At 53.7% G+C, this 14,205-nt stretch overlaps 2 protein-coding genes across 11 annotated transcripts in view; both read left to right on the forward strand.

The window, feature by feature from the left end:
* The window catches only part of WDR59 (WD repeat domain 59), a 92,147-nt gene extending 88,528 nt beyond the window's left edge, over positions 1–3,619 (forward strand). Inside the window, exon 27 of one of the 2 annotated variants that reach the window (XM_084644280.1) lies at positions 1,762–3,619. In XM_084644280.1, coding sequence (XP_084500406.1) covers positions 1,762–1,997 — 236 coding nt within the window. In that variant the 3' untranslated portion in view covers positions 1,998–3,619. The remainder of the gene's footprint in view (positions 1–1,761) is intronic. The other variant, XM_084644279.1, reaches the window with a different exon arrangement.
* Positions 3,620–3,725: 106 nt separating this feature from the next.
* LOC311528991 (uncharacterized protein) overlaps positions 3,726–14,205 on the forward strand; it is a 35,256-nt gene continuing 24,776 nt past the window's right edge. For 2 of the 9 annotated variants that reach the window (XR_014713750.1, XR_014713751.1), the window contains exons 1-2: positions 10,509–13,484; positions 13,767–13,868. The gene's annotated coding sequence lies outside the window, so the exon portion shown is untranslated. Of the gene's footprint in view, positions 5,025–8,456; positions 9,456–10,508; positions 13,869–14,205 lie in introns of those variants that run through there. The other 7 variants (XR_014713745.1, XR_014713746.1, XR_014713747.1 and 4 more) reach the window with 7 other exon arrangements.

The following is a 14,205-nucleotide window of genomic DNA, read 5'->3' on the forward strand; positions in this document are numbered from 1 at the left end:
GTCCTTGTCCTGCCTCAAAGGTTTGGGGATAAATATTCAGCAGACATGATGACCTAAGATGTATCCATTAAGTCCATCAAGAGACTGGCTGTGGCAGAAAATTGCTTGGTAAGTACTCAGCCCCCCCCGTTGGCAGTTCACAGTGGAGATGGGATCTTTAGATCTTGGCTAAGTGGCTTTGTATGTGGGACGGAGGGATGTTACTAGCTGGAAGTGTGTTTACCCCTGTGTAGTGATGGTCTCTTGACAGTGCTAGAGGCTGTTCCTCATCTGGGGTAGTATGGGGAGCCAACCCAATCGCTGACTATGGATTAAGAGGTTCTCACAATGTCTAGTGCAGAGGTGGGCAAACTATGGGCCACGCCCGGCCCGGCCCTTGAGCTCCTGGCCAGGGAGGCTTGCCCACGGCCCCTCCCCTGCTGTCCCCACTCCTCCGCAGCCTCAGCTCGCCATGCTGCCAGCGCTCTGTGCGGCGGGCCTGCTAGCTCCTGCCAGGCAGCAAGGTGGCGTGGCTACCAGACATGCTGCTCTGAGCGGCATGGTAAGGCGGAGGGGGCGGGGTAATTGGATAAGGGGCAGGAGGTCCTGGGGGGCAGTCAGGGGACAGGGGGTTGTTGGATGGGGTGGAGGTTGGGGGGGGCAATCAGGGGATAAGGAACAGGAGGGGTTGGATAGGTGTGGGAGTCCTAGGGGGCCTGTCAGGGGCAGGGGTGTGGGTAGGGGTCAGTGCAGTCAGGGGACAGGGAGCGAGGGGCCGGGGTTGGGTAGGGTGGGGGGTCAGGGGACAAGGAGGGGGCAGTCAGGGGACAAGGAGCAGGGGAGGTTGGATGGGTGGGGGGTTCTGAGGGGGGCAGGAAGTGGGAGGGAGTGGATAGGGGGCAGGGGCCAGGCTGTTTGGGGAGGCACAGCCTTCCCTACCCAGCCCTCCATACAGTTTTGGAACCCTGATGTGGTCCTCAGGCCAAAAAGTTTGCCCACCCCGGTCTAGTGGGTAGAATCACAAAAGCCTGTTTTCTGGCTTTAGGAAACCCAGCCTAAAAACGGGTGGGCAAGACACTCCCCCAAACCCTGTGGCTGCCCATTGCAGTTCTCCAGCAGGCTTAGCAAGAGGAAGGCACACTGCACTTCTGGGTGGGCGTAATGTCAGACAGGAAAGCAGCATTAGCAGCAGCTGTGAGGAAGCTCGCTTTGCCCCGTCACCTTGTCATTGGGCTGGAAGAGCCGAGCAGCCTGGATCATGGCTGCTCTTCTCCAGGAAAATGGCAGCCTCACACCAGAGGTCGTCTTTGCTCCCCCTGACATGCTGGGATTGGCTTGTGCCTGTTTGTTTCTCACGGAGGAGATGGATGCTAAAGACAAAATTCTTCAGAAATGTAGAGAGAGAAGAGGGCAGCTGAGGATTTCACCTCCACAGCACCTCAGTCCAGCCCAGGTTAGTCATGGCTAAAAGCAGTTCCCTTCTCCTGACGCTGTTCAGATGGCTTGTTTTAATGGGTCTCATGCTGTGGTGTCTCCGCCTAACTGGGTAGCCTCAGCAGAGCAGCAAAAGAATGTAACAGGCTTGTGAGAAGAACTCTGCTCTTACTCAGGGAGGCAGGCTCCCCAGGTCAGGTCTGAGGCAGATCAGCAGGGCTGGTGGAAGATGAGGGAGACTCTGCTGCACCTGCCCGGGGACCAGTAAAGAACTGCAGTCTCTAGGACTACAGGGGCCAGCAGTAACTGTTTTTCTCTCTGTTTCTTTTCCCTCTCCTCCACTGCCAGAGTTCGGGGTGTACTGCACTCACTGCCGCAGCGAGGTGCGGGGCACCCAATGCGCCATCTGCAAGGGCTTCACTTTCCAGTGTGCCATCTGCCACGTGGCAGTGCGAGGCTCCTCCAATTTCTGTCTGACTTGTGGGCATGGAGGACACACCAGTCACATGATGGAGTGGTTTCGCACCCAGGAAGTGTGCCCCACCGGCTGCGGGTGCCACTGTCTGCTTGAGAGCACGTTCTGAGCACAGTCAGTGAGAGCAGAGAGCGTCCCAGAACTGATCTAACACTTATTCCTAAACCATGGTCAGTCAGCTTCTCTCCACAGTATCTACAGAGGATGCCTATGGGGGCTGAAGCAGGGTTTCCTTGCTGTGCATTGTACTGGTATTACCAAATGCTTCCCGTCTTCCAACATCTTCCCAGGTGTCTCTAGCTAGAAGTGGCCAAACTCCCTGTGCCGTTGCTCGTAATGCCATTCTGGGAAAATCAGGCTCGGCTAGAACGGGTACATGGCGGGCGGTTCGTCTCCCTGGGGCCGGAGGGAGTGTGTGAAACACCCCCTCTGGAGGGTCTTTCCAAGGGCCTCCTGGGGGGAGGAAGTTGGACAAGATCAAGTCCCCTGACAAAGACAATCCTCTTAACTAAGTTAAGGTGAAACTCGTTTCCAGACAGGAGTGAAGTTCCAATCTTAACTCAGTCTTCAAAGAGCAAATGGACAATGAGACTCTGAGCGAAGACATTTCAATACCAAGGAGTCAGGGGAGATTTTTTCAATGTTTTTTCTGAACTGTGATTTCTTGGCCTAATAAAATTCTGTTAATCACATGAAACAAAAGGATCAATCTACCTTTTAAATGATAGTTTCCTAGTTTCCTATTCAGTTGGTTAATAATTGTAGACGGTATAATCCCCCCCGCCCCAGCTCAGTGCAGTCAGTACAGGGTTTACAATGGCTCCGGGGGCGCCAGGCCCACACTTCGAAGGGGTCCACAAAGGGTTAATCCGGCGTGGGCCACAGCCCAGCAATGTGAAGTCAGCAACTTCCCAGCGCCAGCTGAAACACTCAGCAGCCTGGGGAGTGCAGTACGCAGGTGCAAAAGGAACTGGGTGTTGCAGGGTGTGCTGGGAGTTGTAGTTTGCACGCCGCTGTGTTTCACTGGGGCCCTGGGCTGCCAGCTGCACTACTAGTCCCAGAATGCCCCGCGCCATGCTACCAGCCACCCCAGCTTAAATTGTCAGAGCAGACCAAAAAGAAACCCCAACCAAGGAAATGGCCTGGTGCAGTGAGAGGGTTCCTGGTGCTAATCCTGCTGCGCTCACTTCCCCCTTGGAGCTCCTGGCTCCCACCACCCCTGAGTCTCCCCTACTCTCCTGGGGCGGTGGCAGGACCGCCCAGAGGATTCAGGGGGCCTGGGGTCTTTGGCAGAGGGGGTCCTTCCGCTCAGGGTCTTCGGGGCACTTCGCCGAAAACATGGAGCGGAAGGACCCCCTGCTGCCGAAGTGCCACTGAAAACACTCGTGGGGGCCCCTGTGGGGCCCAGGGCAAATCGCCCCACTTGCCCCCCCTCTGGGCAGCTCTGGGCGGTGGGGAGCTGGGGGCAGCCCCCCAGCAAATGTGATGCCTGGGGGCTCCTGGGCATTGTCTCAACCCTGCACTTCAGGTGGGGGTGGTGGTCTGTGGTCCCTGGGAGCAGGGCGGGGTGGTGACAGTGGGACTTGTCAGTGCTGGCTTCCGTGCCCCCTGCCAGTGGGAATGCCCAGGAACTGCCCCCTTGCACTCTGGGGAGGGGAGGGGGCACAGCCCAGTTTTGCAGGAAAGGGGCAGTTGTGGGGCAAGTCAGGGTGCGATGGGGGAGCTGGCAGTGACTCCGTGTGGGGGGTGTAGGAGAAGAAGGGTGTTTAAGGTGGGGGTTGGTATGACGGGCAGAGGGAGGGTGGGGAGGGAGAGTCTGGGTTGAAGATGGGGGTTGGCTCAGTGTGTGTGTGTTGGGGGGCAGCTAGCAGAGGAGAGGGAGGTGACAGCCCTGGGGTGAAAGCCCAGGGGTGACAGCCCTGTTTAAAAATAGCCAGAGCTTCGCGAACCAGCTGAGCGTCAGCGAACCAGCTGAGCAGCGGGGGACAGCAGAGCAGCACACAGCAGGAGTTTGTCTGGGAGTTCGCCGAGAGTGAGCCCAGTGAGGCTTACATCTTGCCAACTTCTCTGAGGAAGCTCATAGTAGGAAGGTGATATGGAAGGGGGGGTTCAGCTGTTGTGACCTGCACTGGATGTGCCATGTTTGTCTTTCTTCCACAGGACAGAAGCGACTTTGTCTGTACAAAGTGCAAGCTGGTCTCCATGTTGGAAGAGAAGATTGAAGATCTGGAGCAACAGATAACGACCCTGCGTTGCATACGAGAAACGGAGGATTTTCTGGACAAAACTCAGGATATGCTTCTACGGGCACAAAGCTCTAAAGATTTAGAGCAGGTTGCACAATGGAGCCAAGAGGCCAGTGAAGAAGCTTGGCAACATGTGACCTCCAGAAGAAGAAGGGGGAATGTCCGGGTTCCAGCAACGCGGACACAGGTAACTAACCGCTTTCATGTTCTCTCCACAGGTACCATTGCGGAGAGTGGACCAGATGATATGTCTGGGGGGAGAAAGCAGAAGGAGACTCCGCTGGTTGGAAGGCATGAGATGTGCTGTCCTGAGATGGGGGGTTCCACGACCACCCTCCCAAGAGAAGGAGGCGGGTGGTGGTGGTCGGGGACTCTCTACTCCGGGGGACTGAGTCATCTATCTGCCGCCCTGACCGGGAAAACCAAGAAGTCTGCTGCTTGCCGGGGGCTAAGACTCGCGATGTGACGGAGAGACTGCCAAGACTCATCAAGCCCTCGGATCGCTACCCCTTCCTGCTTCTCCACGTGGGCACCCATGATACTGCCAAAAATGACCTTGAGTGGATCACTGTGGACTACGTGGCTCTGGGAAGAAGGATAAAGGAGTTTGAGGCGCAAGTGGTGTTCTCGTCCATCCTCCCCGGGGAAGGAAAAGGCCTGGGTAGGGACTGTCGAATTGTGGAAGTCAACGAATGGCTACGCAGGTGGTGTCGGAGAGAAGGCTTTGGATTCTTTGACCATGGGATGGTGTTCCATGAAGGAGGAGTGCTAGGCAGAGACGGGCTCCACCTTACGAAGAGAGGGAAGAGCATCTTTGCAAGCAGGCTGGCTAACCTAGTGAGGAGGGCTTTAAACTAGGTTCACCGGGGGAAGGAGACCAAAGCCCTGAGGTAAGTGGGAAAGCGGGATACCGGGAGGAAGCACAGGCAGGAATGTCTGTGAGGGGAGGGCTCCTGCCTCATACTGGCAATGAGGGGCGATCAGCAGGTTATCTCAAGTGCTTATATACGAATGCACAAAGCCTTGGAAACAAGCAGGGAGAACTGGAGGTCCTGGTGATGTCAAGGAATTATGACGTGATTGGAATAACAGAGACTTGGTGGGATAACTCACATGACTGGAGTACTGTCATGGATGGATATAAGCTGTTCAGGAAGGACAGGCAGGGCAGAAAAGGTGGGGGAGTAGCCCTGTATGTAAGGGAGCAGTATGACTGCTCAGAGCTCCGGTACGAAACTGTAGAAAAACCTGAGTGTCTCTGGATTAAGTTTAGAAGTGTGTGCAACAAGAGTGATGTAGTGGTGGGAATCTGCTATAGACCACCGGACCAGGGGGATGAGGGGAGGGGAGGGATAGGATACAGAAGGACCTAGACAAATTGGAGGATTGGGCCAAAAGAAATCTGATGAGGTTCAATAAGGATAAGTGCAGGGTCCTGCACTTAGGACTGAAAAATCCAATGCACTGCTACAGACTAGGGACCGAATGGCTAGGCAGCAGTTCTGCGGAAAAGGACCTAGGGGTGACAGTGGACGAGAAGCTGGATATGAGTCCGCAGTGTGCCCTTGTTGCCAAGAAGGCCAATGGCATTTTGGGATGTATTGAGGGACGTGATCATTCCCTTCTATTCGACTTTGGTGAGGCCTCATCTGGAGTACTGTGTCCAGTTTTGGGCCCCACACTACAAGAAGGATGTGGATAAATTGGAAAGAGTCCAGCGAAGGGCAACAAAAATGATGAGGGGTCTGGAACACATGACTTATGAGGAGAGGCTGAGGGAACTGGGATTGTTTAGTCTGTGGAAGAGAAGAATGAGGGGGGATTTGATAGCTGCTTTCAACTACCTGAGAGGTGGTTCCAGAGAGGATGGTTCTAGACTATTCTCAGTGGTAGAAGAGGACAGGACAAGGAGTAATGGTCTCAAGTTGCAGTGGGGGAGGTTTAGGTTGGATATTAGGAAAAACTTTTTCACTAGGAGGGTGGTGAAACACTGGAATGCGTTACCTAGGGAGGTGGTGGAATCTCCTTCCTTAGAGGTTTTTAAGGTCAGGCTTGACAAAGCCCTGGCTGGGATGATTTAATTGGGGATGGGTCCTGCTTTTGAGCAGGGGCTTGGACTAGATGACCTCCTGAGGTCCCTTCCAACCCTGATATTCTATGATTCTATGAAAGTGTGTGGGAGGGTAGGCAGTAGCAGGGAGATTGAGGAGAGCCTTTGTAAGGGGCTTAGTTGTGTGGGATGGGGACAATAGGTGTGGGTGGGGGAAGAGCCCAGGTGTGAAATTGTTTGTGGGGGAGGAGGTGGTGGTGGGGAGATGCAGGTGTGACATCACTGCCTGCTACATCCAGGCTTAATATGGCTCATAAGTGTGTTAATTAAGCACTTGTGTTCAGGACCCCAAGCAGACCGAGTGTTTAAAGAAAAAAGACAAAACTAACAAACAAGCCCCCTTACACACAAACCAAATTCAGTGGTGTTCTGGGTACTTTGATGTTAGCCTAGTTTGTTCTCTATGGGCTGAGTGAAGGTCTCAGTGTTGCCAGCACCCAGTGCTGAGAGGCCAAACAACAGCAGGGGTTGGTTCGCTACCCGGTGTGTTTCACCCAATAATCACAACGGGGTGGAGAAGCAGAAAAGTTTATTTGCAGCTGCAAAAAGGTACAGGGAGAATAAGATCTCAAATCCTGCATACAGAGCAGGAAGTTACACAGGCTTTTATACATCCTTTCTTCAGCATACTTATCCAATAGCAAGCTGCCCTAAGTATCCATCTTGCCAGCCAATCCAGTTCCCAGCTAGTTCCCTTGTTTTTTGTATCATTTGTTAACCTATACATAAAGCTGCTTTATTCAGCATTTTTCTTCCATATCTGCCCTGTTTGGCCTTGTTTAGTTTCAGGCAGTCTGACTCTGCAACATATTGCTGCAGATTCTCAGCATAACTGCTGCGAGTGCCTCCAGGCGGGGGGGGGGGGGGGCAGGGACACTTGGGCCTAGTGCGAGGGGGCTTCGACACTCGTGGTCTTCCATCCCCTCGAGTTACCTAGTGGCCATGCCCTAGTGTCCCCAACATCAGTGTGGCTTCAAATATCTTATTTTGTTTTTGAATAAATGTTTTCAGTCTCATCCCGGCAATACGTTTACCGTGGCATCAAGCGTGCTGTCATGCTGGGACCACACGTGGAAGGGGCACACCACGACCACATGGGGGCCCACGAACGAACGTCTGGTGCTTAGCCTTCAGTCAGGTTTCAGAGGAGCGGCCGCGTTCGTCCGTATCCGCAAAAAGAACAGGGGGGCCTTGTGGCATCTTAGAGAGGAACCACTTGATGGGAGCGGGAGCTTCCGCGAGCTCCAGCTCCCTCCCGCGGCTGCAGGCACCAAAGCCTGCGCTCCACTAAACCGGTTCGTCTCTAAGGTGCCACAAGCCGAGGCCCAGCCTGGGGGGCACAGGGCTCCTCCTGCCCCCCAGGGCGGCCAGGCACCTTTCTCCCGCTGAAATTCCCTGTGCCTGAAGTCTTTGCAGTGGGGAACTGATCGTCTCCCTCCAGGACGGATTACATTACGAGGCAGCGCACCCCGGCTCGGCTCGGCTCCTCTGCCGCGGGCCCTGGCTGCCCGGCCAGGGGCTGCCCCCGGGGACCAGCTTCAGAGGCGCCGGGCAGGCAGCGAAGCGACGCTTCCTTGGGCTCGCGGCCCCCTGCGCCCGGCAGGGGGCAGAGGCGACACCCGCAGCTCGGCGCTGCGGACCCCGCCGCAGCAGGGGGCGCCTGCCCGGCCACGTGCGCCTTTCGCGCGCGGCGCGGCTCGCGACGGGCGCTCTCCAGCGCAGGCCACAGCGCATGCGCTGCGTGGCGTCTTCCTGTCCTGGCTCGGCCATGACCCGGAAGTAGCTCTGGGTGCGCCGGACGTGCTCGAGCCCGGGGGCCGGCGCGCAGGGGGTAGGGGGCTGCGGGCTGCCCTGGGGGAGCGGCGGGGCCTGGGCCACCGACGAGACAACATGGGGGGCCCGCCCCCCCCTTTACTCAGCCCCGGGCCCGCCCCCCCTTTTCTCGCCTCCCGCCCCGCCCCGGGCCCGGTCACCCCCTTTTCTCGCCCCCGGGCCCGCCCCCCCCTTTACTCGCCCCCGGGTCCGCCCCCCCTTTTCTCGCGCCCCGCCCCCGCCCCCTTTACTCGCCCCCGGGCCCGCCCCCCCCTTACTCGCCCCCAGCCCCGCCCCGGGCCCGCCCCCCCTTTTCTCGCCCCCAGCCCCGCCCCCGCCCCCTTTACTCGCCCCCGGGCCCGCCCCGGGCCCGCCCCCCCTTTTCTCGCCTCCCGCCCCGCCCCGAGCCCGGTCACCTTCCCTTTCGTCTCCACTCTCCCTTGCCCCCCTTTCACCCCCAATCACCAGACTGACTGGAGACATCCCTTTCTCTTTTTTCAGCACAGCCTGAGCGGCTCCCCCAGCCGCAGGACTCCAGGAGCTGCTGGGGCTCTAGGAAAACAGCGGAGAGCCTGGGCAGCGAGTCAGGGCTTGACGGGCGCCCCTCCACCCCCAGCCAAGCGGCAAGCGCTGGGGTAGCGGGAACTGTTATCTCAAAGCAGGGCGTTATGAGCCCAGTACGGCCCTTGCCTGCATTTGGGGGCTGCTGAGATCTGCCGCCCTGTCTGTGTGTAACCAAACATTAGCCACTGCAGAGTTGATGGGTCCCCGGTCCTGGTAACTCAGCCTTGTTACACATCCCGGCTTGTGCTGTACTGTGCGGGGGGGAGGCTGTTCTGCTTCACTGTGCCCCCCCCGAAAAGTCTCCCTGACTTCAGTGGCACTTAAGTAGGTTGTTCATTTCAGTGCTTCTTGAATCTGGGCCACACTTTGTCGGGATGCTACCAGAATTACCTGCTCTGAAAACCACATATCTGTACTATATGACTACTAATATCGCTGGGGCCTGATTTTTCTCCGCAGTTTTTAAAGATGCAGGACAGTAGAGAGTCAGGTGTCTGGGATTTCTTCCTGTCTCTGTTACTGACTTTCCATGTGATATTAGGCAAGTAATTTTGCCTCTTCGTGCCTCAGTTTCCCTGTGTAAAAATGGAGATGTGACTCCACCTTTGTCAATTGTTTTGAGCTCTCCAGCTGAAAAGTCGAGTCCCTTTCTTTAACCCAAAGAGGCTGATCCCTAGTCCTACAACATAAAAAGAAAGTTTAGGAGAATTGGGCGTTCCAGGCTAGACTCCCAAGCACAGTACAAAGCCTAGTACCACAAGGTGTCAGCAGAGAATCCTGTTCAGAGACAGCCCAGGCTGGTGCTCTTGGAAAAGAGGCTTCCGGTAAACAGCTAGTGAGTATGAAAACTACTGAGCTTGTCACATTTCTACACAGCATTTGTCTCATGCCTGGAGGATCTACCTGGTTGGTGACTGCCTTTTCCCTTGTTGGATTTGCTCTGAGCAATTTAGTTGAATGCGATCATAGCTAGGAGTGGACATGGGTGATCACTTTTCTCCAGGAGCTGAATGTAGATGTGTCCCAGTGGTGGTCAGAAGAGGTTTTTTTCATTCTTGAAAAACTCTGTGGCTGTGACCCTTCTTTCTGTGTGTGGACATTGCCATGATAACTCTAAAAATGCAAATCCCACAGTCTGCATTGGCTGCAGATGGAGATACCTGCACTAGCAATCTGCAGGGTTTTACTGTTGATAGGTTAGGACAGCTGCCAGTCTCTTAGGAAGTCTAGTCGTATCTCCAGTCAGCACTTGAGATCAGTGTGGGTGGAACTTCTGTCCATCCCGGACTATAATCTCAACAAGACAGGGCCTTTGCTGTTATAAACCCGAGTGCTCTCCCCTAGTTTTGACAGTTCTCCAGGCCAGGTTGAAGCTGCTTTTATTTCTGTGTGTGTTTGTGTGTGGGCAGGAGAAGAAGCCTGTTGGGTCAGGGTGTACTAAAATACCCATCACCAAAGTATCTTAGCACTGTACAAAACGAAAGATCCATCGGTACATACTTTGCAGCAGTTCCTGGATCCACTGAGTAATGGCCCAGCTTGCCTTTCCAGCAGTTTAGTTTGACTTTTATCAAGGTGCTCTGGGGGCTATGAACATGAGTACTGTACAGATCCAAAGTTGTTGCTGTACTGGATCAGACCTCTGCCTCCAGCATTGGCTGTTGCATGATGCTTAGAATCATAGAATATCAGGGTTGGTAGGGACCTCAGGAGGTCATCTAGTCCAACCCCCTGCTCAAAGCAGGACCAATCCCCAACTAAATCATCCCAGCCAGGGCTTTGTCAAGCCTGACCTTAAAAACTTCTAAGGAAGGAGATTCCACCACCTCCCTAGGTAACGCATTCCAGTGTTTCACCACCCTCCTAGTGAAAATTTTTTTCCTAATATCCAACCTAAACCACCCCCACTGCAACTTGAGACCATTAGTCCTTGTCCTGTCATCAGCTACCACTGAGAACAGTCTAGAACCATCCTCTTTGGAACCCCCTTTCAGGTAGTTGAAAGCAGCTATCAAATCCCCCCTCATTCTTCTCTTCCGCAGACTAAACAATCCCAGTTCCCTCAGTCTCTCCTCATAAGTCATGTGTTCCAGTCCCCTCATCATTTTTGTTGCCCTCCGCTGCACTCTTTCCAATTTTTCCACATCCCTCTTGTAGTGTGGGGCCCAAAACTGGACACGGTACTCCAGATGAGGCCTCACCAATGTCGAATAGAGGGGGACGATCACGTCCCTCGATCTGCTGGCAATGCCCCTACTTATACATCCCAAAATGCCATTGGCCTTCTTGGCAACAAGGGCACACTGTTGACTCATATCCAGCTTCTTGTCCACTGTAACCCGTAGGTCCTTTTCTGCAGAACTGCTGCCGAGCCATTCGGTCCCTAGTCTGTAGCGGTGCATGGGATTCTTCCATCCTAAGTGCAGGACTCTACACTTGTCCTTGTTGAACCTCATCAGATTTCTTTTGGCCCAATCCTCTAATTTGTCTAGGGCCCTCTGTATCTTATCCCTATCCTCCAGCGTATCTACCTCTCCTCCCAGTTTAGTGTCATCTGCAAACTTGAGGAAAGTGCAGTCCACACCCTCCTCCAAATCATTTATGAAGATATTGAACAAAACCGGCCCCGGACCGACCCTTGGGGCACTCCACTTGATACCGGCTGCCAACTAGACATGGAGCCATTGATCACTACCCGTTGAGCCCGACAATCTAGCCAATTTTCTATCCGCCTTATAGTCCATTCATCCAGCCCATACTTTTTGAACTTGCTGGCAAGAATACTGTGGGAGACCATGTCAAAAGCTTTGCTAAAGTCAAGGAACAACATGTCCACCACTTTCCCCTCATCCACAGAGCCAGTTATCTCATCATAGAAGGCAATTAGGTTAGTCGGGCATGACTTGCCCTTGGTGAATCCCTGCTAACTGTTCCTGATCACTTTCCTCTCCTCTAAGTGCTTCAGAATTGATTCCTTGAGGACCTGCTCCATGATTTTTCCAGGGACTGAGGTGAGGCTGACTGGCCTGTAGTTCCCAGGATCCTCCTTCTTCCCTTTTTTAAAGATGGGCACTACATTAGCCTTTTTCCAGTCAGTCCGGGACTTCACCCAATCACCATGAGTTTTCAAAGATAATGGCCAATCACATCAGCGAACTCCTTTAGCACTCTTGGATGCAGCACATCCGGCCCCATGGACTTGTGCTCGTCCAGCTTTTCTAAATAGTCCCGAACCACTTCTTTCTCCACAGAGGGCTGGTCACTTCCTCCCCATGCTGTGCTGCCCAGTGCAGTAGTCTGGGAGCTGACCTTCTTCGTGAAGACTGAGGCAAAAAAAGCATTGAGTACATTAGCTTTTTCCACATCCTCTGTCACTAGGTTGCCTCCCTCATTAAGTAAGGGGCCCACGCTTTCCATGACTTTCTTCTTGTTGCTAACATACCTGAAGAAACCCTTCTTGTTACTCTTAACATCTCTTGCTAGCTGCAACTCCAGGTGTGATTTGGCCTTCCAGATTTCACTCCTGCATGCCCAAGCAATATTTTTATACTTTTCCCTGGTCATTTGTCCAATCTTCCACTTCTTGTAAACTTCAAGGGAAGGATGAAAGGAACCCATACTGGCTAGCTGTGCAATTGTGTACGTTGGGTGGAATTGCTTCCCAGCACCTGTGGGCAACCGTCTGCCCCCTTGAAGCATGAGTGTGACTTTCTTTATTGTGGTCTTAGCCTTACTTGATGCAAAGTTGACTTTTTAAAAAGGAAATGTGAATTATTTATTTTTCTACAGACTTGAATGGCAGTGGAAGGGGGGGATCCATTTTTTTGATGGAGGTTTGCTGTAGATCAGACCTGAGGTGCACTTAGTATAGCTGTGGGTGGGGACCCAGGAAGAGAATTGCAGTGTAGTAGTCCAGCTATGTGGGGGACACATGCACAGTGTCTACCCTGTACTTTGCTGGTGCTGTTGTTTACCTCCATGAGTCCTGTTTATCAAACTGTCTCCTATGCTGATATATGCCTTTAAAGTTGGGCCTCATTTTGTGCTTTTTACACTGTAGGCTTTGGTGAGCAGCAGCACCATGGTTTGGCTGAAGAAGGGTAATTGGTGATGTCCAAGCAGGCTCAGCAGGGTGGTAAGTTGCGGCACATCCCAATACCCAGCCCAGCAGCAGAGGCAGTTGCCTGGCTGAGTTCTGTACACTTGAGGTATGGAATGCCAGTATTGCAATGAGCTAGCACCCCGAGTAATATTCATCCGTGAGGTCCTCTCTTCCATGCAGTGATATTCTGTTGCTGAAAGAGCACTGTTACTGTAAACAGAATACATTTAATATCCCCCCCCTCCCCCCGGGAAAACAACCCTATGTTAAGAGAACGTTAAGGTTGCAGAGTCAAACACTTAAAAATTTGGATGTGCCAGAATTCAGGTTGCCTGTGCAAACTCAGTTCAGCCTCCTTGTGTGAGGAGTAACGTGGGTTATTACACAGTCTTTAATTACATGATCATGTGTTAGCTTTTCCCTAGGAACCCTGCTTCGTTCAGCTGACAGTACAGCAATGCTGAGACTCAGGAGTTCTGGGTTTTAATCCACATTCTGGGGGCCACAGACCCTTCTGTGCTGATCCGCAAAAAGCCCTGACCCTGTCTGCCCTGGCTCCTCTAGCTTGTCCTTGTCATCCCGGACTCCCCATGGGCTTCTTGTCCCAGTTCCTCCCCCACCTCAGGGCTCGGATCCTGACTCTGTGTTCCAGTCAGGTGGCTTCTTCCTTCTTGCTGCAGGTAGAGCATTGGAGAGCACAGGCGAGACCAAGGAGCCAGCGAGAATACATTTTCTGGCTGAGGGGACCTGTAACTGGTATTGGTAACTTTTCCTGCATAAAGAAGTCAGTTGCAGAACAGGGGGAAAAGCCTGGGACTTTTATTTTCCAGTCCTGTTGGCTCTTGGGACAGTGGAGGGCAGTACGGCTTAGGCACCCACTAGCGGCTCCTCCCAGCCATGGGGTGGAGTCAGGGAAGCCTCTGTTACCCATCCGTGTCTGGTAGTCTCCTCCAAGTAACATGGCTATTGCCAGAGCAGGCTCTCTCTAGCCCTTTCCCTGCCCAGATGTAAGAGTCCTTCAGCTTTGCCTCCTCTCATGTGCAGGCCTGGGCCTCGGTAGGAACTTGGAGCATGATATCTTGGTATGCGGGACATGTCTGCGCCAGTTCTCCGAGATAAAGCCCTTCACTCTACACAAGACCCACCGTAAGTCAGGCAACATCTACACTATGAATTGAGTTGACCTAACTTACATTGACATAGAGCCGCCACAGTAATTACATGGCTTGTGCGTGTCTCTGCTTTGCTGCTGGTGTCAGCGGTGCGCGTCCCCACCAGGTGCACTTGTACCAATTGTACTGCCAGTGTGAGGTATGTGGGACAGCTTCTGAAAGCCAGCAACAGTCAATGTGAGCAACGCAATGTCTGCACTGGTACTGTATTGGCCTAGCACATCAACACTGACTCTACACCCCTAGTGGAGGTGGAGTTGTTAAGTCAGCGTAGTGGGTGAGTTACATCACTGGGAATAAAATTTCAGTGT

This window comes from Lepidochelys olivacea, assembly GCF_965140295.1.
Source record: "Lepidochelys olivacea isolate rLepOli2 genome assembly, chromosome: 12".
NCBI classification, from domain to species: domain Eukaryota; kingdom Metazoa; phylum Chordata; order Testudines; family Cheloniidae; genus Lepidochelys; species Lepidochelys olivacea.